We start from the raw sequence: 24058 nt of genomic DNA, 5'->3' as shown, positions 1-24058 counted from the left end.
GATCACCCTCACATAGCCCAAGTATTCACACCGTTCTCTGGATTGCCCTCACACAGCCCAAGTGCTCACACCATTCCCTGGACCACACTCACACAACCCCAGTGCTCACACCATTCCCTGGACCACACTCACACAAACCCAGTGCTCACACCATTCCCTGGATCACACTCACACAACCCCAGTGCTCACACCATTCCCTGGATCGCCCTCACACAGCCCGAGTGTTCACACTATTCCCTGTATTGCCCTCACCCAGCCTGAGTGTTCACACCATTCCCTGGATCGCCCTCACACAGCTGAGTGTTCACACCATTCCCTGGATCATTCTCACACAGCTCTGAGCTTCTCTGGGCTAGCAACAGTGGAGGGGCAGAGGCTAGGGCTGGATGGCAGGACCGAGCCAGAGCCAGCGTCTCAGGCCACAGTCTCCCTGTGAGCTCCTCACACACTACCATTGTGTTAGCAGCCTTCTAACCCAGCCAAGATGCAGGGGTCGCACAGCAGACGCCATCTACACCCCCCAAGGCTTTGTTCAAGTGTCAGGTCCTGGCTTTGCCCCTTCACCTCCTCTGCCCACCAGCGACCCTCCTCCACTCTCCTGTATTTAATCATTCAAAGCAAATTGCAGACATCTGCCCAGCCTGTGTCCAGCCCAGCAGGAAGGCCACGGGCTGGCGGGCTCACTTTGCTTCTCTTCTGAGGTGAGGTGGACCTGCAGTGGCATCGTCTGGCCACAAAGGGCAGGAGCGGCCGCTGGCCTGGATGCAATGCGGGAATCAAAGGAGCAGGCAAGTGGACATGGTTTACCCACGTGAACGCCCTGGAGATGGACGCTGCTCAGGGCTGCTGGGCCCTCAGTGGCTGGGTGACAACCGCGGTGAGTGCACATGGATGAGTTCTGACAGGACCTCGAGCAATGCCCTGTGCGCCTACAACTCCCAACCCACCTGCCCTGTGCACCTACATTGCACTCAGGCACAGTGCACCAACTCTGCACACCTACCGCCCCACACCTGCCCTGTGCACCTACACTGAACACAAGCACAGTGCACCAACTCTGCACACCTACCGCCCGCACCTGCCCTGTGCACCTACACTACACACAAGCATAGTGCACCAACTCTGCACACCTACCCCCCACACCTGCCCTGTGCACCTACACTGCACACAAGCATAGTGCACCAACTCTGCACACCTACCGCCCCCACACCTGCCCTGTGCACCTACACTACACACAAGCACAGTGCACCAACTCTGCACACCTACCGCCCGCACCTGCCCTGTGCACCTACACTACACACAAGCATAGTGCACCAACTCTGCACGCCTACCCCCCACACCTGCCCTGTGCACCTACACTGCACACAAGCACAGTGCACCAACTCTGCACACCTACCCCCCACACCTGCTCTGTGCACCTACACTACACACAAGCACAGTGCACCAACTCTGCACCCCTACCCCCCACACCTGCCCTGTGCACCTACACTACACACAAGCACAGTGCACCAACTCTGCACACCTACCCCCCACACCTGCCCTGTACACCTACACTGCACACAACCATAGTGCACCAACTCTGCACACCTACCCCCCACACCTGCCCTGTGCACCTACACTACACACAAGCACAATGCACCAACTCTGCACGCCTACCCCCGCACCTGCCCTGTGCACCTACACTACACACAAGCACAGTGCACCAACTCTGCACACCTACCGCCCACACCTGCCCTGTACACCTACACTGCGCACAACCATAGTGCACCAACTCTGCACGCCTACCCCCCACACCTGCCCTGTGCACCTACACTGCACACAAGCACAGTGCACCAACTCTGCACACCTACCCCCCACACCTGCCCTGTGCACCTACACTGCACACAAGCACAGTGCACCAACTCTGCACACCTACCGCCCCCGCACCTGCCCTGTGCACCTACACTGCACACAAGCACAGTGCACCAACTCTGCACACCTACCCCCCACACCTGCCCTGTGCACCTGTAGTGTCCGTTACCTGTGTGTCCCCCTGTACCTCCTGCAGCTTCTCGTGTGAGTGTGCACGCTTCCCACTCCCTGCATGCCTCTTCCGGGCCAGGGGAGATGACGGGCCTGGGCTGGAACACCAAGTCCCAGCGTTGCTGTTCTCCATCTTCCCTGGGCTAATCTCATCTACTCAGTAATTTTGTCAGATTCATCTCCATTGCTGCACTTATCAGTATGAATACATATTTTAAAAACCTCTTCCATCTGTCATGTAAACAAATCCAACGAGATCTAAATATTGAGTGGATCAAATATCTGTTACCTCTGCTCCAGGGCTGGGGGTGCCGCATGGCCCTGTGGCCTTCCTGCAGGCCAGGACAGCAGTCCACCACAGAAATCACAGGACAGCAGTCCACCACAGGGTCTCACGGGACAGCAGTCCACCACAGGGTCTCACGGGACAGCAGTCCACCACAGAAATCACAGGACAGCAGTCCACCACAGAAATCACAGGACAGCAGTCCACCACAGAAATCACAGGACAGCAGTCCACCACAGGGTCTCACAGGACAGCAGTCCACCACAGAAATCACAGGACAGCAGTCCACCACAGAAATCACAGGACAGCAGTCCACCACAGAAATCACAGGACAGCAGTCCACCACAGAAATCACAGGACAGCAGTCCACCACAGGGTCTCACAGGACAGCAGTCCACCACAGAAATCACAGGACAGCAGTCCACCACAGAAATCACAGGACAGCAGTCCACCACAGGGTCTCACGGGGCAGCAGTCCACCACAGGGCCTCACGGGGCAGCACATGCATGTTGCAAATGTCATTCTCCAGAGAGTGTCACATTTGGTCTTGAGCCTTGACTGGATTAGAACAGATGCCTTGCTAATTCGCAAGGCACACCTGTGGTAAGTCTGCTCGGGCCTTTCCAGGAATCTGAGTCTGGATGGCCGGATGGCTGGCTTAATCAATGTATCTACCCACTGAGGGATTCAAAACCAGAATCTTATCAGCAGGAAGACCAAAACTGAATGCTGCCTCTGGAGCTTGGATCTCAGATCCATAAGCCAGACTCAATCTCTTCTCAGTTAAATCTAGCCCTGTTAGCCCCAAGGGTGGAGCTCGGCGAAGGTCTTACCTGGCACCCACAATGCTCTGGGTTGGGTGCTCTACACAGCTAAATGGTAAGAAAATTACCCAGCCTGAGCACTGCATTTTAACCATGGAAATGGAGATGCCAAATATAAATTGGCATGTTCCTCTTCACTATTTCCTAGAGCTCTTCATTATCTTTACATTTTTAATTTAAGTGCACCAATTGAAGAGGTCTAAGAAGAATCCCCGCTTCAGTCCCAAATGCTCCCTCTGCTGGGTTTTCTTTTTTGCTGGATTGAGTCGTTTTTAGAATTCTTAGCTTCCTACTCATCAAAACTACAGATTCGGATATAAATAATCTATGCTATACGCGTCACTTAACAAGTGTTATATAAAGCCTGGGTTGTGCGGTACACCTGTAGTTGCACTGGGGCAGGGGCTCCCGAAGCTGGAATGCGGAGGTTCCCAGGCTGGAATTACGCCTGCTGTTAGCCTGGCTATGTGGTGAGGCCCTGTCTCACTATACGTAGGGTAAATATAACGTTATGTACAGCACAGATTATATGCAGACAAGAAGCAAATCTCTATTGTCAAACCACCTCTGGATGGAACGGGCAGAGCCTTCCCCATGCAGCTCTTGTTTCTGAGGATAATATCACTTATCCTAAATAATAAAAAGTTTAAAAAGACGGTGTTCACTCCAACCCTCAGGGCTTAAAAGACAAAGCCTTAACTTTGTTCGCATAAATGAACACAAGGGGACAGACAGCGCTTTGTCCCGCCAAGTCCCAAACCACACAGAGACCCACTGTCACAAGGGTCTGCAGTGGTCAGCTGACCTGCAAGGCCATCTGCCACCACGGTCACCCACTGTCCGAGCCAAGCTTCTTGGGCGCCCGCCTGGGGCTGACACTGGCCCTGCAGGAGGCAGACTGGCCTGTGGACGTGGAAGCTCTGAGCCCCGAGCTCCCTGCCCTAGGAGTCCCCGGGCCCTGCAGGTCCCCACCGAGGGTCTTTGAAGACCAGAGGGGACCCGGGTGGCCTTCGGTCAGGCAGAGAGGCGCGATGTCCCCTCCCACCACCAGAGGGCGCGCCGGGCCCCCGAGCGGACGCAGGCCGGGCCCCCGCCTCGGCCCCGCGCCCGCCCGGTGTCCTTCCTCCCTCCCCGCCAGGGCCCGGCGGGTGAGGCCCCTGGGCGCAGCCCGGACAGGAGGGCCGGGTAGAGGCCCGCGCCCGCCGGGGCGCAGCCCGGACAGGAGGGCCGGGTAGAGGCCCGCGCCGGGGGCGCCCGCAGGCCCGCCCGCCCCTGAGGCCGCCACGCGGGGCGGCGCCGGAAGCCCGGGCTCTTCCACCAGTGGCGCCGACTCCACGCCCGTGTCCCAGGTTCTCAGCTTCCGGTCAGCAGAAAAGGGGGGGGGCGCCACGACACGGGAAAGGCGCAGGGCGACAGGAGCCAGCACCCCGGGCGACAAGCAGAGGGGCCGACGGACTCGGACACCGCCCGCCACACCGCGCGGGAACCGCCCGCCGCTCAAACTGCCCGCGGGAGCGGCTGGCCTGCAGGAGGGGTGGAGCCACCGCGGAGCCAGCGCTGTGTGAGTGGCCAGCCTGGGGTGGGCGGAGCCACCGCAGAGCCAGCCCGCGTGTGAATGGCCAACCTGGGGTGGGCGGATCCACCACGGAGCCAGCCCACGTGAGTGGCCGCCCTGGAGGGGGCGGAGCCACCGCAGAGCCAGCCCGCGTGTGAGTGGCCAGCCTGGGGTGGGCGGAGCCACCGCAGAGCCAGCCCGCGTGTGAGTGGCCAGCCTGGGGTGGGCGGATCCACCACGGAGCCAGCCCACGTGAGTGGCCGCCCTGGAGGGGGCGGAGCCACCACGGAGCCAGCCCGCGTGTGAGTGGTCAGCCTGGAGGGGGGTGGAGCCACGTGGAGCCAGCGCTGTGAGTGGCCGCCCTGGAGGGGGCGGAGCCACCGCGGAGCCAGCCTCCAGGGGCCTCGTGGAGCGCTGCCTCCCTGGCCGGCCTTCTGGGTAGGGTAGGCACCCAGAGCCCCCTCCCCTGGGGGTCCCGACCCCAGCTCCTGGGCTTCCCCCAGGGCCGTCCTGTCCCCAGCTGTCCTCACCCGGCCTGGCTGCAGGGTCCGAGCTCTGGGCCCATCCCCTCATCCTCCCGGAGCTAGGCCCTGAGCTCAAGCCCTAGTGCCACACACACACACACACACACACACACACACACACACACACATAGGAAAAGCTGCGTGCTCTGGCACGTGACTATAATCCCAGAACCCAGGAGGCCGGGCAGGAAGATCACCAGTTCAAGGCCAGCCTGGGCTACACAGCAGACCTTGTCTCAAACAATAGCAAAAGCACTCAGTCATTATCCCTGCATTAGAACCACCGCTGTCAACCAAACAGAAGAGGATAAACCACGGTGAGGACAGGGCGGACGGAGCTGGGGCCCTGGCCAGGGCTGGCGGGCACAGGTGCAGCCACCAAAGATACCCAGCCGACCTGCTCTGTTTCTGGAGACAGCCAGCAGTACCCAGCCAGGCTCACAGCCGCAAGTGTCCACGGACAGACGGATAAACAAGCTGGAGCGTTAGCCTGAAAAAAGGAAGGAAATCCTGTCAGCCGATATGACACAGCTGGACCGGGAGGCCATTATCCTGAGCCACAGGATAGCAGATGATTCCCCTTTGGGGAATTTTCTAGTGTTGTTAAAGCCATGGAGACAGAAGGAAGAATGTGCATGGGAGATCAGAACTGTACCCTTAAAATAGTGCTGGTGGCAGCTGGCTGGTGATCCCAGACTTGGTGCGGGGGGGGGGGGGGGGGGGAATTGAACCGGAGGGAGGGGGCTACAGCAGGGGTGGGGGCGCCTGAGCCGTGAGGAGGAACTCAGGTCAAGGCGCTCACCTGGGATGGGAAAGCTGAGGAATGAGACAGACCAACAGGGCACAGCAACACACATGGAGGTGTGGCCAGGAACCTTCTAGAACTGGCACAAGTGAAACTTGTAAAGGAAAGTCTGGTTCGGCTGCTGTAGAGTGATCGCCTGCACGGGAGGCCTGGGCCAGAGGACCGCGCCGGGCTCCACCTGAGGAGACGGTGGCTGGCAGCCTCAGTACTCCAACACAAGTGCTGAGCGCTAACAGCGCTAACGCAGAGGACTGTGCACTACTCTGTGGGGGAAAACAGCACCATGCCGCGGAAGAGCCCCCGATGAGCATGCCAGGCAGAGAACAGCACAGGCCAAGGCCCCGGGGCAGGGAGCGCATGATATGTGTGATCCTGGTGTCAGCTAGAGAGAGACAGGCCAGAGCACACAGTGGACCTGGGGAACAAAGTGCACGATGGTGCTGGTGTGCAGAGGGTGTGGGGAGCAGAGAGCAGAGGGTGTGGGGGAACAGTGGCACTGGGGACAGCAGAACCAGACCAGACAGGTGGGGGTAAGAGGCAGGGACAAAGGAGCCAGACCTGGATTTGAGCCCGAGCTGAGTGTGGGTGGTCCGCTGGTAGAGACCCCGGTGCCCGGTGCCGGGAGCAGGGTTCTCAGCCTTGGACATGGATGAGAGATAAGGGGACAGGTGGGACAGGAGGTGTGTGTGGGGGGGAGGGGAGAACAGGCAGGGTGCATTCAGGAGAGGGAGCCAGGGTGAGCCATAGCGTCAGCTGCTTTTTGGTGGGGTGGAAGCGGGTGTGGGCCAGGACCAGGACGGGCAGAAGGCCCTCCCTACAAGTCTCCTGGGCCCCAGAGTGGCCATAAGGGAGGCTGAGCCTGAGTCTCAGGTAACTGAAGTCAGCGGAAGGCAGGCATCCGGGTGGGGCCTGGTCCTGCAGCCCCCAGTCAGGAAGGGAGCAGAAGCTCCCGCCTCCCACCGAGGCTGGGCGGCCCCGCCCTGCTCGCTGTGGTTTCCTGGCTCAGGCCTGAGCCCAAGTTGCTCAGAGGGGAGCAGAGAACAAGGGCGCGGATGGGCAGGGTGTGGGCGCAGGGGCGTGGCACAGGCAAAGGCGGGCATGGAACCCACGTCCACATCGCCCCCACAGCCTGCAGGAAACTGCAGGAACAAAGCCATGTTTAGTAAAGAAGCATGGCCCCAGTGCCCCTGCGGACAGGACCCACGTCTGCCCTTTGCCTCTGAGCCCCGCGAGGCCCATGGTGGTCTGGGGAGGGCCTCCCCTCCCGCCCCCACCCCAGGCCTCTCTCCCCTCATTCCGAGCCAGGCTGTCCACCCTCCGCGAGGTCCAGCTTTTCTTGCGCCCTGCTGTCCCCTCTCTCCCGAGGCTGCTCTGGCCTCAGCCTGTGTGGTGTGTTGTGCTGCGCTGTGCCCCCATAGTCCCCTGTGGCAAGCCAGTCTGCCCTCACCCACCCTCCTCCATCTCCGTGGCACCACCCCTCACTATACTTCCCTGCTGTTATTCACCCCAACAGCACGGCAGCCAGTGGGAGCTGGGCTCCACCTCTCCTTCTTGGAGGTGAGCAGGCCCGGCATCGAGGGGACAGAGGCCCAGGACACCGACTCCACCTCACCAGCAGGCCTGGGACCAGCGCCGCTGGTGGAGGAGCCACGCTGCCCCGACGCCTGAGCCCGGGCGTGACCCTGGGTGGGAGCCACACGGGCCTCGGACAGCCCACAGGACAGCACCAGCCCCTGAGGCCGGTAGGGAGAACACGGAGACACAGAGGAGGCCTCGCACTGGAGTGGGGGCCGAGCCACCACCTCCCAGCACACACGTGTGCACGCACACATACGTGCATGTACACGGGCAAGCGCAGGCACACACAAGAAGATTGCTCAATTCTCTTGGGCCTGCTGGCCCAGGTGCGCTGGGCATGGAAAGTGCTTCTCCTGGAGAACGCTGAGGCAGGCTTCGCCTAAGAAAATGTGCCAAGCGAGTGGAGAGCCTCAGCCCACATCTACGGAACCAGGAATACCCACCCTCCTCCTCCAGAGATACCCTCCCACATCCTCCAGAGACCTGCAGGCCCACTGGGGGCCCAGCTCCCGGCCTCTTCTGCTCCAGAAGGGACGCTGGCCTAGAACCGGAGGCCAGGCTGGACCGAGGGGCACCTGGAAGGGAGGAGGAGAGCAGGGAGCACCACCCCCACCTCTCGGACACCGTGGAACCCCGTGCACCGATCCCCAAGGGCCCAGACTGCTCCCAGGTGCTGGCCAGGCACTGCCGCCGGCCCCAGACGAGCCCCCTCCGCCCTGCCCCACCAGCTCCCACACTGCAGTCACAGGTGCCGTCAGCAGCCTACACAGCCGAGCGGCTTCCTGAGAGGTGGCCAGCTCTCAGCCAGCAGCTGGGGAAGAAAGGCTTTGTGTCCCCGTGCCCCCAACCCAGAATGCACCATCCCCCACCCCCACCCCTTGGTACAAGTCTTTTTTGTCCCCTGAGCCAGGTGACCTCTCTGTGAGTATTGCTGGGAAAACAGCAGAAGCCTGGGGCAGGTAGGGGGCAGACAGGGGGAGGGGAAACAGGCACACTGGAGGTGGGGAGGCAGGTGGAGGGGGGTAGGGGCCGGGAGGAGGGGGGAGGCAGGGGCGGGCAGTTGGCCTGGGTTGCTCTCTGAGCTCTCTCCTGTTATAAATATATTCCCAGAACCACTGGAGTCACAGTAATAGACACAGAAAGAAAGAGTTGTCTCAGCAAGGCAAAATCCACTTCTGCAGAGGATGCACCATCAGCTAGAAATAAATCCGGCCAGCAAGCTCCCAGTGCAGGGCAGCTGCCCCCTATTTATCCCCAACCCAGCAGGCCCCACCCCCTTCTTGGATTGGCTGAGCTCAGGTTCACAATCTGCTGCAATTGGCTAGTATGAATAAAGTGTATTTAAGTAAGATGACTTTGAAACAAAGTTAACAGTACAAAGTAATCTCAAAGCATACCAGGCACCCTCTGCTATTTCTTGCACAATCTAAGGTGTGTCTTAATTCCATCCAGGCTGAGATAAAACCTTATCATTCAAAAATCCTTCCTTTCAGCGGGGCACCAGTGGCTCACACCTGTAATCCCAAGGACTCAGGAAGCTGAGCGCTGAGGATCACGGTTCCAAGCCAACGTGAGCAGGAAAGTTCATGAGACTCCTACCTCCAATTAACTACCAGAAAATAAAATGGCTCTGTGGCTCAAAGTGACAGAGTGCTAGCCTTCAGCAAAAGAGCTCAGAGACAGAGCCCAGGCTCTGAGTTCAAGCCCTGTGACCCACCAAATACATATATAGCCTTCCTCATCCCAAAGCAGTTCCTCTTTCCCCTACCAAGAGCCAAGCTACCCAGCCAAAGCAGGAACTTTGAAACAGCGCACTTTGGCAGAAAAGGCAGTTTTTCCCACCCTTCTCCGCCACCCCCACCCCCGCTGGCTGGCAACCCCCGGGTGTGGCCCGGACAGAGCAGATCAGACCCGAGTAGTAAACGCTCCCTCACTAAACACCTTCTGGAAGGCGATGTTGCACAGCCCTTCTGGCGTTGCTCAGTACAACCACAGAGCCTGGCAGACGGCTGGGGCTGCCAGGAGCCTTTCTGCTCTACTTCAGAAATAGATCCGAGCTCCTGGGTAAGGCCCAAATGCAGATGGCATGAACCTCGCAGCGTCTGCCTCTGGGAGGTGGAGGCCCGCCGCAGAGACCCCGCTCGACGCCCCAGTGGGCACTGGGCTGACTGAGCTGGGTCCAGGCAGAGAGAGGAAGGCCCTGACTCTGTGGGGAAGAAATCACCCATGCTCTCCACAGGCCCGGGCACGAAGGAGAAAGCCGGAGACTGCAGGGCCTGGCGCGCGGAGCTGACGGCTGTGGCTGGTGCTCAGGCAGGACTGCTGCAGGGCGGCCCTCCCTGCGGTCAGACTAGCCAGGCTCTCGCCAAGGGCCAAGAGGCCCCTACCCCGCAGCCACTCCAGCCCTGAGTCAGTGACAGGAGGGGGCGGGGAGGGGCTCCCCCACCAAATACCTAATTGGCTGATGGTGTATAAGAGGTGCTTAAAATGTGTTTTAGCTGGAAAGCGCAGATGACTTACTGAGGTCCGTAAATGGGTAGAAGGAAAGCCCAGCACCCCGGCGCCTCCCGGCCTCCAAGCGGGGTCTCTGCATTGCTATTCTCTCTGCCATCACTCTGCAGTCTAGGAAGAACAGGACGGCAAAGGACAAAACCTAACCCTAGCACCACCTCCTCGGGGCAGGGCAGCCACACACCCGGCAGCGGCCAGCTGTCCATCCTGCCCAGTGAGGACAGGGTGCCCAGCCCCCGCCCAGCACCAGGCGGGAATAGTGGCCTTGTGCCTGCCCCTCTCCCTCCGCCCTGAACTCTTCATCCTCATTCTGGGTCCTGAGGATGGGTCAGAACACTTCACACTTCCCTCGGCTTCCCTCGGCTTCTCCCGCTGTAAGGAAGCTCCTGTCTCTGTGCCGGGAATCGGCTTCATTCTCCACGTTGTTCCCAAGGCCACTGACCACCCTCCCCGGGGACCCCTCCCGGTCCCCTGACCTCACTGACAGTGCAGGACTGTGGGCGTCAGGATACCCCACCATAAATCCCCAAACCAGATGGCTTGCACTGCAGTCCCAAGCCGGACAGGGCAAAGGATCCCAAACCAGACGGCTTGCACCGCAAGTCCTGAGCCGGACAGGGCAAAGGATCCCAAACCAGATGGCTTGCACCGCAAGTCCTGAGCCGGACCCGGCAAAGGATCGCAGATGATCTCCCCTTGAATGTGCAAACCCTAACCTCCAGCCGCCTCGCCCCGTTCCTCCCAGCCTGTGGGTGTTACCTGGGCCCTGCAGCCGAGATTCACACCTGCTCTGGCCTGCTGAGGTCTCTGCCTCCTTTCTTCCCTTTTGTCCACAAGATCTTTCCTCATACGCTGCTCTTCGCCACGGCTAGACCTGACCTGTAGAGCCCCTGGACGTGGGTCCTGGAGTCCAGTTTCTGCTTCTGTTAGCTCCAGTGAGGCTCCAACAAGGCTGACTTGTATACACGTAACAGCTACAAACGCTGGAGGGAGCCCGGTGGCATGGGGGGGGCAACCCAGCCAGCCCATCCGCCCCTGAGGGGACCCCCAAACCACCAACCTATAGAACCAGAGGACTGAGCCCGCTCAGGGTGGGGGCAGTAATCGTAGGAAGGTAGCAGAGTCCCCAGTCCTTCGGTCCTTACAAGGTGCCGTTCGTGGTGTGGAGAACACGCTCCAAAGACAACAGGTGTTGAGAGACACAGGGAGGTGCAGAGGACCAATGGAGGACCAGAGGAGGGCTGCCAGACCCAGTCCCTGGTTTCCTGGCCGATGCACACATCACACAAGAAGGGCTGGAGAAAAGGAAATCGAGCTTTATTCATTTACCAGGCAAATCCATGACAACCACAGACCGGCATGCCAAGCTCTGGCACGCTGGGGCTTTCAGGGGAGCTGGGGAGCTGGGGGCTTCTGCATGGCCCTCCGCTGGCTTCGGGAGCCAGCCCAGGAGCCGCAGGCTGCTGACCACAGCCCCCTTCTCCCTGGGCCTGGAGATGAGGAGCTAGGAGGCCCCCACGCGGGGAGAGCGTGCTCACCTGACTCCTGGACTTCCCGGCCTGCGGAAGAGGGATTAACGAGAACAGCAAGGCCGGCCGACCAGTGGGGTGATTTGTGATGAGCCTAAAGTGTCAGCTGGAGAATTCTGTGGGAGCGCCTTCCTGTTGGGGGCTCTTCGATGGAAGGCACACAGCTGTCCTTGCCAGTGGTCACAGTGGCTCCGAGGGCCTGGACAGGGCCCTTCCCCAGGCAGGCTATGCAACGAGCAACCCTGCCATCAGCTCGACCATCACACTGACAGGAGAGAGACAACCCCTAGAACAGACCTGGCACCCTCCGGAAAAGCAGACCAGAAAGAGCTGTCAACAGGCTTCCCCACCCCCAAAAACAAACATTGTCACCGCGGAATTTGTGCTCCCCTAACAGCAAAGGGCGAAGGTGAGGGTCACAGCCCGCTGTGTGGGAGCTGCAGCAGGCAGGCCCATGTCTTCAAAACAGCATTCCTCACCGAATAAGATCCTGGAGTGTCCGACCAATCTGGTCCGTCCTGTTCTTGCTGTAAGAGAAACAGGTTTTGTTCCTGGAATAAGCATCAAACCCTGCCCTTTGGCTACAGAATGAGAGACTGGAATCCCAGGCCAGAAAATCACGGAAGACTCCAGAGGCTTTGTACTGCATCCCAGCCCACTCCACCCTGCCTTACCCCATCAAGGGGCTTAGTTGCTACCCCAAATCCAGGGGTCCCAAAGCTATACAACCCAGCCATTCCCCGACAGAATCTGAGCTGTTTCTTTCTTTGAGGTGGCGTAGTTTTAAGAGAGCCAATTTTCTCCCAGGGACAACTGTTAGTTCTCCTGTTGTGGAGAGACCCAGCACCCTAGGCACCCCCCAACAAGGGACTGGGGGGGTCTGCATGTCCTGGAGGGAGGTGCCATGGTTTAAGGGCCATAATTCCTTTACTGAAGTGTTTTCAGCTGGCGACTTTTTTTCTGAATTAGTAATTTAAAATATAATACATCTTGCATTACAGGAGAACAAAGAAGTTTTCCTTTGTTCCCTAGGCTTTCTCTAGCATCAGATTAAATGCTGTTTCCCTGTGTAAAATAGAACCAAGATTAAATGAATGCTGATAGGTCATGATCAGACACTTATTGAAGAAGCACCACTGTAAAGCAAAATACAAGAAGTAAGAGTCAGAAAATGCCCGTCAGATGGCAGGCAGGGCTTCAGTGTCCACAGCCACACGCCCAGCCCCCACCGGCCCATCCTCACCTGCAGCACAAGGCCCTCCATTTTTTTTTGGGGGGGGGTCCGGTTGTGGGGCCTGAACTCTGGACCTGGGCGCTGTCCCTCAGCTCTTCAGCTCAAGGCTAGCGCTCTACCACTTGAGCCACAGTGCCACTTCTGGTTTTTTCTTTTTGCTTATGAGGTGCTGAGGAATCGAACCCAGGGCCTCAGGCATGCAAGGAAGCGCTGTATCACTGAGCCACCTTCCCAGCCCAAGGCCCTCCATTTTTGCTAGTAGTTTTGAGACGATTGAGATTCCATCACACCCCAAGGAGACTGACCAGCATCGGGGGCTTGAACCACACCGACGCTGGCAGAGGTGTGGGGGGAGGAGCAGCACCACACCGTCGGTGTCATTCGGTGGAGTCGTGGTGTGGCCTGGATTGGCCTGAGTCACGACTCTCCAGCCTCAGCTTCCCCGGCACTGAGGTGTGTGTCATGTCCTGTTTGACTCGGTTTTATTCTGATGAACTTGCCCCTTGTCTCTGGATAATTGTCCCTGAAGACAGACATCACTAGTTGTCTGAAGACATGACTAGCCAATCACTCTGCGTCTTTATGATCCCGTCCCTGGAGAGTTGGCTTGGTCAGATGTGACTGGGGAGAGGTCACAGGCAGCCCGGGGTCTGCGCCAGGAAATCCTTTTGGTCCAACGTAAGCAACTCAAAGGTTCAGCAGGAGGGGCTCTTGGGCCAGGCAAACCAGGGGTCCTCCTGTTTTAGGGTTAATACTATCTTCTCTGCAGGTTTGTTAGAGACTACCCATTGTAAATGGAGTTTCCAAGAAAAATAAAAACAACACGGATGCACATTTTACTGAAAATCAATTGGATGGGCACAGGTGGCTCATGCCTATAATTCCAGCTATCTGGGAGGCTGAGCACTGAGGATTGAGGTTTGAAGCCAGCCCAGGCAGGAAAGTCCATGAGTCTTTTATCTCCAGTTAATCACAAAAAGCCAGAAGTGGAGCTGTGGCTCAAGTAGTAGCATGCTAGCCTTGGACACAAAAGCTCAGAGACAGGGCCCACACATTAAGTTCAAACCCCAGTTCCAACACAAAATAAAAGACAACCTGTTTTCAACTGGGTGACTTCAATTGGTCATTAGGTTTATAATCAGTTCAATTCCAGTAAACAAGGCAATTGCCTTTTTTTTCTTTCTTTTCACGCCAGTCCTGAGGCTTGAGCTCCGGGCCTCCATGCTGTCTGCGAACTGTGCTCCACGCTGGCCCTCTACCACTTGAGCACAGCTCCACGTCTGGCATTTATGGTGGTTAATTGGAAAGTAGTGTCATATATACTTTCCTGCCTGGACTGACTTCCAACCGTGGTCCTCAGAGCTCAGATCTCACAGTCAGTCACAGCTGTGAGCCACCAGCACCCAGCTGAAGCAACTTCCTGTCAGCTGGGCTGGCTGACGCCACTCTCCTGACTTCATTCTCGGTTGCCTGGTTATTTGCCAAAGATCCAGGAATATCTGATGTTCCCCCCCAGGCAGCCTCCTGGTGCGGGCCCTCTCTGGCAGCCTCCTGCTTGTGCTGGCATTCTGGCCGGGCTCATCATTTTTAAGGTTTTCCTGATAACTGTGTTGGAACGGCTGCGACCGATCAACAACGAACGTGCTGGCAGTGCTGTGCATCAACCCTGGAAGCGCCCTCACCGACCTACAACAAGGCCCCGCAAATGCCTCAGCGAGGCTCGGGGGCCCCTCCCGCCTCAGGGTGCTGTGCCTGCACCCACAGACCCGCACTAGCCTCTGATCTTGTTTAGTTTACAGGCCGCTGAAAAACAGGCCATGTTAAACTTGTTTGATACCGTCTTTTGTTTAATCGTGTCAGAGGTCCCAGGAGGACCAGAGCAGCCCCAACCTCCACGTAGGGCCGAGTTTCTATAGGTCAGAACCACACACAGGTGCGGTTTACAGAAGCTCAAAAATCATTGAGGGCAGGATATTCTTCAGCTGTGGTCAGGATCAGGCAAACAGCATTCTAGAGGCCAGAGATTCAGGATTGGAAGTGAATGAAAAATAGCTGGGTTATTACACCAGGCCGAGGTCAGTCAACGTACGGGAAGGTGCCGTTCCTCTCAGTCTCTTGGAAATGCAGACTTAAAGCACAGCAGAGCACCTCACAGACCTACAAGTGTGACAAAGAGGAGAGATTCCATGGGTGAAGAGAACCAGGCCTGGTGTAAGCCCGGTCCCGAGGCGTCACAGCGCCCCCAGCTGCTGGGGTGCACAGCCGTAGCCTCTGTGTGCATTCACGTGCCCAGGACAGTGTTTCTAGGGGTGTGTATGATCCTATGGCGGCCCCACAGCTGCTTGGATTGTGGTGACAAGCTTGCCTGAGGACGCATTGCTCAGAAGTCACCCAGCACTGAGCAATGCATAACTGTGGCAGGATGCTCCGTGGGGCAGGGAGCTGCTGGATGGCCATGGGTGCAACAGCGAGGGCCACGGGCCGCCCCCGCCTGGGTGGGAAGGCCCCGCCTGGCCCTCGGGCCGCCCCTCGGGGTGGAAGGGCCCCCGCCTGGCCCGCGGGCCGCCCCTCGGGGTGGAAGGGCCCCCGCCTGGCCCGAGGGCCGCCCCTGCCTGGGTGGGAAGGCCCCCCCTGGCCCTCTGACCTGTTATTTCCAGCCCCCTCTTCCCCTCTGGAGTGAGGTTTGACGTGGTTGGACTGGGCGTACCTTAAAGGGACTTTTGGAGATGTCATCATTGCGTCTGGACAGCCCTAGGCAGGTTTCTTAACCTCTCTGAGCCTTGGTATTTACAACTGCAAAATGCAGACTCGTTTTTCTTTTTTCGTGAGGATTAAATTATGTTAGATTATCTCTCAAAGAGCCTGTGGGACAAGACAGGCTCCGGGCCAGGGAGGCTGAATGACTACAGCCTGGGCACTGCCCAGCCACAGGGTGGGCAGTAAAGGTGGCATCTGGACCAGCCATCCGTCCGGGCAGCGTCCCGCCCGGTGGGTCCCGGGAGGGCTCCACACCCAAGGCTGATCCTGGCGACCCTGGAGATTCCCCAAGGCAGGCAGGCAGGAGGCGCTGAGGCCTTCAGCTGGCCTGTCAGAAAGGGGGCTGGGAGCTGTGGGGAGGGGCGTGGAGAGAAACTCAGTCCTTCCCCGGGAGGCTTAGTGCCCTCACATCCACTTCCTCCCCTCCCTCCGCTTCTCCCTCCACCCGCTCCTCCCCCGGCGCTTTCCAAGGAGGAGACAGCTGGTGATGGAAACTCAGTCTCTGTCTCAGCTGACTCAGTTCCTCTGCAGCCGTCTCCCCAGCCGCCCATGGCACGCAGCCTGTCCCCACACACCCAGCGGTTCCCAGAGCCGTCCCCCACCGTCCCCCACTGGGAGCCCGGGGCCCGCCCCCACCTCCAGGCCATTCCGGTGGGCCTGGGACCGCTCTGGGCCCCACAGGCAGACATCAGGCCGTAGCGCCCACAGGCAGACATCAGGCCGTAGCGGAGCAGACGGGACCGCCGTGAGCGCCGAGCAGCTCCAAACATGGACTGGACATGGACTTCCCCAGTCCGGCCGGCTGTGGGCCTGGACTGCCCTGGGGAGGAGGTGGGCAGACTTGGGGGTGGGGCTTGCAGAAATGCCAGAAGGTGTAGAATGCATTGGGACAGAGTGGGCGTGGGGTGGGAGCAGGGGGAGTGCCAGGACACGGGCCCCAGGAGAGGGTGTGCCCCCAGCCCCCCGGAGCCACAGAGCCCTCCCCGCTGTGCCACCCTCCCTGCCTGACCCCCGTCTCTGGGAGCAGGGGCTACCCCAGCACGCAGCACCCCCTCCCACCCTCTGCCCAGCCCTGGAAGGGGAGACCCATCCAGCCTCCCACTTCCCACCTCTCCGCTGCAGCCTTGAGGACAGCTGGGGAAACTGAGGTGCGGGTCAAGGCCCTTTTTCCCGGGCCATGGCTGGATGAGTGGCAGGGGCTCCCATCCCATTCCAACACTGGAGTTCAGTCCAGGGTGGGGTCCAGGCACCAGGCCTCCTACCCAGAGGCTCCGGGGTGCCTGGCGGGACCAGCACCCTGGGTCAGGCCAGCCCTTGGCCTTTTGTCAGTCCTTCTGTGGCCCGATGGCGTCCCTCTAAAGCCATGCGTGAAGCGCCCTGCGTCCCCCCGTACACTCCAGCCCCATCCGTCTCTGGCCCGCAGGCCTGCACCAGGCTCCCTGCCCTGGCCTCTGTCTCCGGTCTGAGGTTCTATGTCGGGTGAGACGCCATGGGAGAGCTGGATGCGGGCCGAACCCAGGGCCAGCCAGAGCACCACCATGGCTCCTGCGCCCGGGCCCACGCAGCTGCGAGACACCTGCTGTGCGGGGCGGCACACGAGCGGGGGATCCAGGCTGCCTCTCCACGCGCAGCCCAGCGCCGTGCATGCGTGTGCGTGCTTGTGTGCACACGTGCATGTACGTGTGTCCGTCTGCATGTCCGCACGTTCATACATGCCTGCGTGTGTGCCTGTGTGTGTGCCTGCTAGGCACCATTTGGGAGATGTCTTAGGCTTCTGTTTCTCTCTCCTCCAAAGGACTGCTCACTGGTTCTGGCCACAGCCACGTGGGCAAGGGCATGCCACAAAGCCAGGCCCTGCTGAGCTGCCCACAGAGGGCCAGAAGCAAAACAAAGCTCCCAGTGTCCGGCCGGCCTGGCTCTGGGGCTCTGTCCTCTTAGAGCCTGCATAAAAGAGTGGGCTGCCCGGAGAGGGCCTGGCGACGTGGCTGTGTTCCAGGGATGTGGGCCGAGCTGGACACGGACCGCAGGGTCAGTGCGGTCATCCCTGCCATAGGGAAACAGCCAGCGAGCGGCCGCCCCTCCCTCCTCACCCGCCTCCTCCGGGCGCCCGCGGCTGGCTGCCCCTGGGGGAGCGCCACATCCTGGCTGCCCATCTGGACAGGGACCGCGCCCGGAAGCAAGCTCTCACCCGCCGGCTCTCTGACTCCCGGTTCTCTTGCCACATACTTTGTTCACACTCAGTCACACACCCTGTTCACACCCAACTCTTTACCAGTTCCAGCTGCTCGGCCCCGGATCAAAACCCCCTGGGCGCCCTGCCCCAGGGCATTCCCAGCCTCTATTCCCAGGCTGGCCAGTCCCTGGGGACAGAGCTCCTGGAGCACGGGCTGGGTGTCACAGGTCAGCCTTCCCACCCCCGGGCGGCTTCTAGGGTGGGCAGTGACTCAGGCCTCAGCGCTGCAGGGGAAGCAGCCACTCCTGTCCCAGTGTGGCCTCTCCTAGCCTGGCATGGGGTGGGGGCAGGCTCTGTGCAGCGGTCAGCAGACCCCTGGCGGGGACCGACTGACCACAGAACAGCTTAGGTGCTTAAGCCTTAAGCCACGCCCAGCCCCAACCTTGCACACACGTGTGCATGCATACACACACATGCGCGCGCGCACACACACACACACACACACAGAGCTGTTGGGGGAGTCTGGCCCAACATCGGTCTGGGGAAGAGAAGCAGTGGAGGGGTCTGGGCAGGGGGCAGGGGTCATTCCCAGTGCAGACTCCCCCCAGCCTCCGGAGGCAGGAGCTCCAGGCCCCGGATGCTGGGCTACCAGCCTGACTCACTCTCAACAAACATCCAGGCTTCCTTCTGGCCCTGCAGGGAGCAAACACCACAAGCTGCCGCTGGGCAGGGGAGAGTGTGCACTGAGGGGGAAGCGGGCTCAGCCCCGGGCCAGGGGTCAGCACCGGCTCCGGCCCTGAGCGTAGCTCTCGGTGCTGCCATGAAGGCCAAGAAGAACGGGCGGGGAGAGGACCGTCCACCGGTGTTGGAGACCCGAAACCTGCCTGAGAATGCTCTGGCCTCTTTCAAACACCTAATTGACAAGTAGCCGTTCTCGGAAATTCCCAGGCGCACATTTAGATAACTTCCTATAACAAACTACATCTGGCTAGCCATAAAACTTCTCTTATCTCCAGCCCTAAGCAAACGGCGCCTGGCTAACCATAAAAAAAATCACAGGAGATACCTTTAAGATGAGCACAATGGCCAAAAGGATAAGCACGACCCATCCCTGACCCCGGGACTCCTCACCCTTGCTTCTGCAAAGTTTTTTCATTCCCTTCCCCTGTCCCTTCGGGTATTTAAACCCTGCCTCACTTTAATAAAGCAGACCTTGACGCGACTCAGAGTGGCTCTGTCTTTCTTAATGCGCTTGGTCTCGATTCTCTCTCCCCCCCTTGGTTTTCAGGTGGTGCCCCCTCGGATCCCCCACCAAATTACCTGGCCTGCTGGACGGGTCACACCGGGGTGGCCGGGCCCCCTCCTCCCTGAGAGCACACCGTGAGAGCCACCACCGCTGGCCCCAGAGCTGGAGGGGGCTCAGGAAGCACCCGCCAGGGCAGGGCTCCGTTTCGCACCCAACACACCAGGTGCAGCCCCCCGGGCTGAGCTGGCCATCCCTGGCCGACAGAACACGTGCGCCCCACGCAATCACCCAGCAAATCCCACCCCACTGGCACAAGAACCTCCTCAGGCTTCAACCACTCCCAAGGTAAATAGCCAGGGTGGTCCGAGGAGAAGGCAGAGCAGGGGTGGAAGGCAGCAGGGGGCCTGCGGGCCCTGAGCCCTGGACGCCCCTCCCCTCCCACCTAAAGTCTTCTCCCAGGGAGAGAGAAGGCGCAAAGGGAAGCAGAGATGGCAGGCTGGGTGCCCACGCGGCCGCTGGGCAGGGCACAGGGCAGGGCACGGGGCAGGGCACGGGGCAGGGCACGGGGCAGGGCACAGGGGGACGGGAGCCCTGGGCAGGAGATGCAGGTCGGGCCAGGGAAAGAACAGGGACCAGACAAAGCATGGGCCATTTCAACTTTCCTATGAATCTTTGTTCAGACTGTACGTTGTGAAGCCCACCAGGTGCCGGGGAGCCGTCCGGGGCTCGTGGTCAGCCCCAGGCACCTCTGGCCAGGCAGAGCCTCGCTTCCCCCTCTCCACGCATGGGGACGTCCTGGGAAGGAAGCGGCCCACGGGCCTCGACCACTGGCCGCTGGGAGTGTCCTGGAAGCCAAGGAGTCGGGCGCATCATCCCTGCAGATAAACGCCCCCCCCCCCCCGACCCGCTATCTGCCAGCCTCGGTCCCTTCCACAGTACCCGGCCCATCCTGCAGGCTCACGGCCAGGTCAGGGTGCATCATGACAAGGTCACGGGGCTCAGGGGACACAGCATAGGACTGCAGGCCCCGTGCTGTCCCCAGAATCAGCTGAAGAGTCCCGCTTCCTAGCAGCAGATAAACCCACTCCACACTCCCCACACAGCCGCACCTAACCAGGAGGGCCAGCCTCCAGTCCAGACTGGCAGGAAGAGGTCAGGGCCAAGGGTGAGGGACAGGGTCCACCCTCCAGTGCCAGCACCCACCCCATGCACCGTCTCCATGCGTGGCGGCCCTAGTGGCCTGCCTGAGCACCAGCAGTTCTTGGGCACCGTGGAACTGCTGTGTCTGGGGCCTACCATCCGTCCAGCAACGGCGAAGCCTGAGCCGGGGTCTGGAAGCCACCACGCCAGGCCCTTGGGCTGTGCAGAGTGACAAAAGCGACACATGCACGCGCATGCACGCAAAGGTCTAGAACCAGCACGTAGGAAGTCAGACTTGCCATGTGGTAGCGAGACCGGGTCACACCTGGGCAAAGCCTACGCGGCTCATACAGCAGTGAGGTTCCATCAAACGGCAGGAGCTCCCCTGGGAGCCCGGCCAGGCCGGAGCCTCTGGTCACATTTTCCAACAACCGTGGCTTCAGGGAAACCTTGTTCGCATGCTTTCTGAGTAACACGCCATTACTCATAACACCAGCCCGGCCACAGCCCTGGGACTGACACCAGCGCCCAGCTCTCTGCTCTTGTTTTGGTCTGGGGTTTCGTTCTGTTTATTTCCAGCAAATGGACCATTACTCAGGCATGGATCTCAATGACAGAGCACTTGCCTATCATGTGCAGGGCTGGTGGTGTGATCCCTACACACAAACAAACAAGAAAGAAATCTGTACCGTGTGCACTGGCATCAAAAGCATTGTACATAGTGAATGAAGGCGCACCCAGAAGGCCACTATGTATAAGATACCATGTATCTGAAATGTCTAGAACGGATTAAATCTACAAAGAGAGACAGAAAGACAGAGGGAGGAGGAAGGAAAGGGGAGGGGGGGGACAAGAGGAGAGGGAGAGGAAGGAGAGAGAGAGGGAGGGAGGGAGAAAGCACACACTGCAGTTGCCAGGGACAGGGGGTGGGTTGGGGGAGTTAAGTAGGTCGAGGGTGCTTTTGCCCTTGGGAACACCAGACAGCACTCAGACACTAAAAGTTAAGCCACCAACGAAGAGTGGAATGCAGGAACAAACAAACAAAAGCCCATGCTAGGCCCTGTGTTATGGCTGAGAGCAGGGTCAGCAGGCCCAGGGCCCACCCCACCGCGGCCAGGCTCCATCGCGGGCAGCCCGCCTTCCATGCCAGGCACATGTCCATAACGAGTGAGAAAGTGTCTCTAGCACTGGCCTTGGGATTATAGAGCAGTTTTAGCGAGCAGACTGTTCACAAACACAGGATCCACCACGTGTGCAATTCAAGGGCAGGGTGGAGGCTCCTGCCTGACCCAAGTCCTAGGCCCCCCACAGACCACACATACACCACATACGTACACACACCTATACCATGCATACAGGCACATACACACGCACACACATACACCAGGCACACATATACACATACATACACATACTCATATACGACACACGTACTGACTCAAGCCCTGGGTGCGCACACACACACACACACACACACACACACACACTGCTACTTTCCACTTTCCCAACCCCTGCTTCCCTGTCCCTGGACCAGGGATGGGCACTGGTGGATGTCCACCTCCATAGCCAGCACAGCCAGGCTGGTACTCGGGGGCTCTCAAGAAGAGGGAAACGTGGAGGCGAGGACCCTGGCCTGGTGCTCAGGTCATAAAGCCCAGGCTGCCTTCTGACAGAGTGAGGTCCCGAGCAAACACGAGGCGTCCCTGTCAGAACCTGGGTAAGACAACAGAATGGTGGTGGGCAGGTGAGCGGTGGGCGGGGGCCTGGTGGGCAGGCGAGCGGTGGGCGGGGGCCTGGTAGGCAGGTGAGTGGTGGGCGGATGGATGGGGGCCTGGTGGGCAGGCGAATGGTGGGTGGGTGGACAGGAGGCCTGGTGGGCAGGCAAGCAGTGGGCAGGTAGGGAGAGGAGGGCGGGCCATGAGACTCTTGCCGCGTGGCCTGGGGTTCCCAGGGGGAGCACCCCACTGTCTGCGGGGCGGCCAGCCTGCCTCTCCCCGCAGAGCTCACGCGGCAGTCCGGGGCCCGCACCCCCTCAGCCCACTCTCCATCTCTGCCCTCCACAAGTCGCAGCGCCGGGGCTCTCCAAAGACCCTTGGCACCCCTGGTCTCCTGGGGCGGGGCTCTGGGCAGGGCCCCTGCCTGTGTAGGCCGAGGCAGGCCGTGGGGCCAGCATGGACCTACACGTTGGTTCCATCTGGTCTGGAGCCAAGGGCAGGCTTAGGTGTACGTCCACGCTGGAGGACAGACTCAAGCCCCAGGATGGGCACTGCTCAGCAGCTATGGCTTCCACAAAGAACTTTCCCGTGGCAGCTGGGGCCCAGGGTGCTGGGCAAGACCACAGGAGGCAACATTCTAAGGCCAAATCCATCGTTGGAAGCTCAAAGGTAAGAAATAAGCTCAGGGTGTGGCTAAAAGAAACAGCAGCCAGGCACAGGACTATGATCCCAGCTTTCGGGAGACAGAGGGGGAGGATAAGGAATTCCTTACCTAGGAGTCAAACGACTCAACAAACAAGCTAGAAGGAGGTGGGGTAGAGCTATATGTGCCTGGGAACACCAGCAATCGTAGCAGAAGGAGCCCCGGAGACCGAGCCTCCGCCCGCTGCCTGGACATGGTAGACCAAACCTCAGACTCCCTGCCCAGGGCACCATGAGGTCAAACCTGCAACTCTCTAGGGAAAAGCTCTGTCTGTTCCAGCCTCTGTGCCCACATCTGCCCGATCCCTGACCAGCCACCGTCCATGATCCTCCCTCCCTCCCTATGCCCCATGAACACCCCCACCCCTGAGGCCCTCCCCCCACTGACCCCAGGAACTTCTCCAGCCGCCTCCTCCTGACCCGCTCCGCTCAACCTGCCTCTTCTCCCTGCTGGGGTCTGCAGTCTGATTCGGGTGCAGCTCCTCCACAGGGCTGGTGAGGCCAGGGGTGCGGTCCGGACCCCGAGCCCTCCCCCCCCCCCCCCCCCGCCAGTCAGGGGAGCAGGGAAGAGAGCTCTGGCAGGAGCTGGCCCGCGACGGCTGGGCCTTCTCTCCCGGGTGAACATGACGTCCACACCCAAGTGTGCTCAGGAGGTCCAGGCAGCACCCACTCAACCCTGGGCATCTCCGAGCAAGACCTGGGTGGAGGAGCTCATGGCCCCCAGGGTCAGAGGCCTTACCTGACACTGTCTTCTCAGGCTGACCAATTTCCGGCCAGGGCCAGAGGCCACATTCCTCTTTCTGGATCAACAAACACACCCACTGACCAGAGCACGGCAGCCTGGCCATCCCAGAAAGGATGGACACCATGGCCGGTGCATTGTGCAAGTCTGGAGGACAGGAGGCCCACCGCCAGCTCAGGGGAGGGCAGGAGAGGGCGGGAGAGAGGCCAGGGGTCAGCTGGGAAGGCCCTGTCGGCCTTCCAGACACAGGCACCCCGCTCCCACCTGCAGGGCCCCCACACCCTCCTAGAATGGCCACGGCCCTGAGCAGGAGTGGCTCCCTACCCCCGGCAGGAAGGGGCCAGCAGCAGGCTCACCTGGGCTCTGAGGCTCTGCCTGGCTGTTTTCTGCCCAGAGGCCCAGCCAAGATTCTGGGCCTGACAGCAGTGGGGCTGGGCGGGGTCTCACACAGAGTGGACCCCTGTCTACAGGGTGCCAAGGGGGCTTAACCACGGGGTGGGAGTGACCGCCAAGCGGGCAGAAGCCGCTGCCAGGCTCCGCAGGCCGGAAGAGGATGCCCCTCACCACCGGCCCGGGATCCCCAGTTTCCCACAGGCACATGCGGCCGCCCAGGGCCCCTGTGTAGGTGAGGGGACTGGGAAGCCAGGCACCGCCTGGGGGGCTGGAGGGGGTGGACATGGGGGGGGCCTGCAGGGGGGAGGGGGCACCGCCTGG

The 24058-nt window shown here is 60.0% G+C and overlaps 1 protein-coding gene and 1 long non-coding RNA gene across 2 annotated transcripts in view; both read right to left on the bottom strand.

Moving 5' to 3' along the window:
• Tmem179 (transmembrane protein 179) overlaps positions 1-11341 on the bottom strand; it is a 37439-nt gene extending 26098 nt beyond the window's left edge. The window contains exons 1-3 of the mRNA XM_069997448.1: positions 11167-11341; positions 10892-11089; positions 10116-10217 (exon numbers count right to left, since the gene is read on the bottom strand). Coding sequence (XP_069853549.1) covers positions 10116-10217; positions 10892-10955 — 166 coding nt within the window. The 5' untranslated portion in view covers positions 10956-11089; positions 11167-11341. The remainder of the gene's footprint in view (positions 1-10115; positions 10218-10891; positions 11090-11166) is intronic.
• A 126-nt stretch (positions 11342-11467) lies between these two features.
• Positions 11468-23473, bottom strand: LOC138810389 (uncharacterized). Its single transcript, XR_011367119.1, has 3 exons — positions 23342-23473; positions 12879-15026; positions 11468-12162 (listed from the first exon to the last, which is right to left on the bottom strand). It is a non-coding gene; the product is annotated as an uncharacterized lncRNA (long non-coding RNA).
• Between the last annotated feature and the right edge of the window lie 585 nt (positions 23474-24058).

This window comes from Dipodomys merriami, unplaced genomic scaffold, assembly GCF_024711535.1.
Source record: "Dipodomys merriami isolate MVZ:Mamm:240054 unplaced genomic scaffold, mDipMer1.0.p SCAF_50, whole genome shotgun sequence".
In the NCBI taxonomy this organism is placed as follows: Eukaryota; Metazoa; Chordata; class Mammalia; order Rodentia; family Heteromyidae; genus Dipodomys; species Dipodomys merriami.
This window is presented reverse-complemented; position numbering and strand designations above follow the sequence as displayed.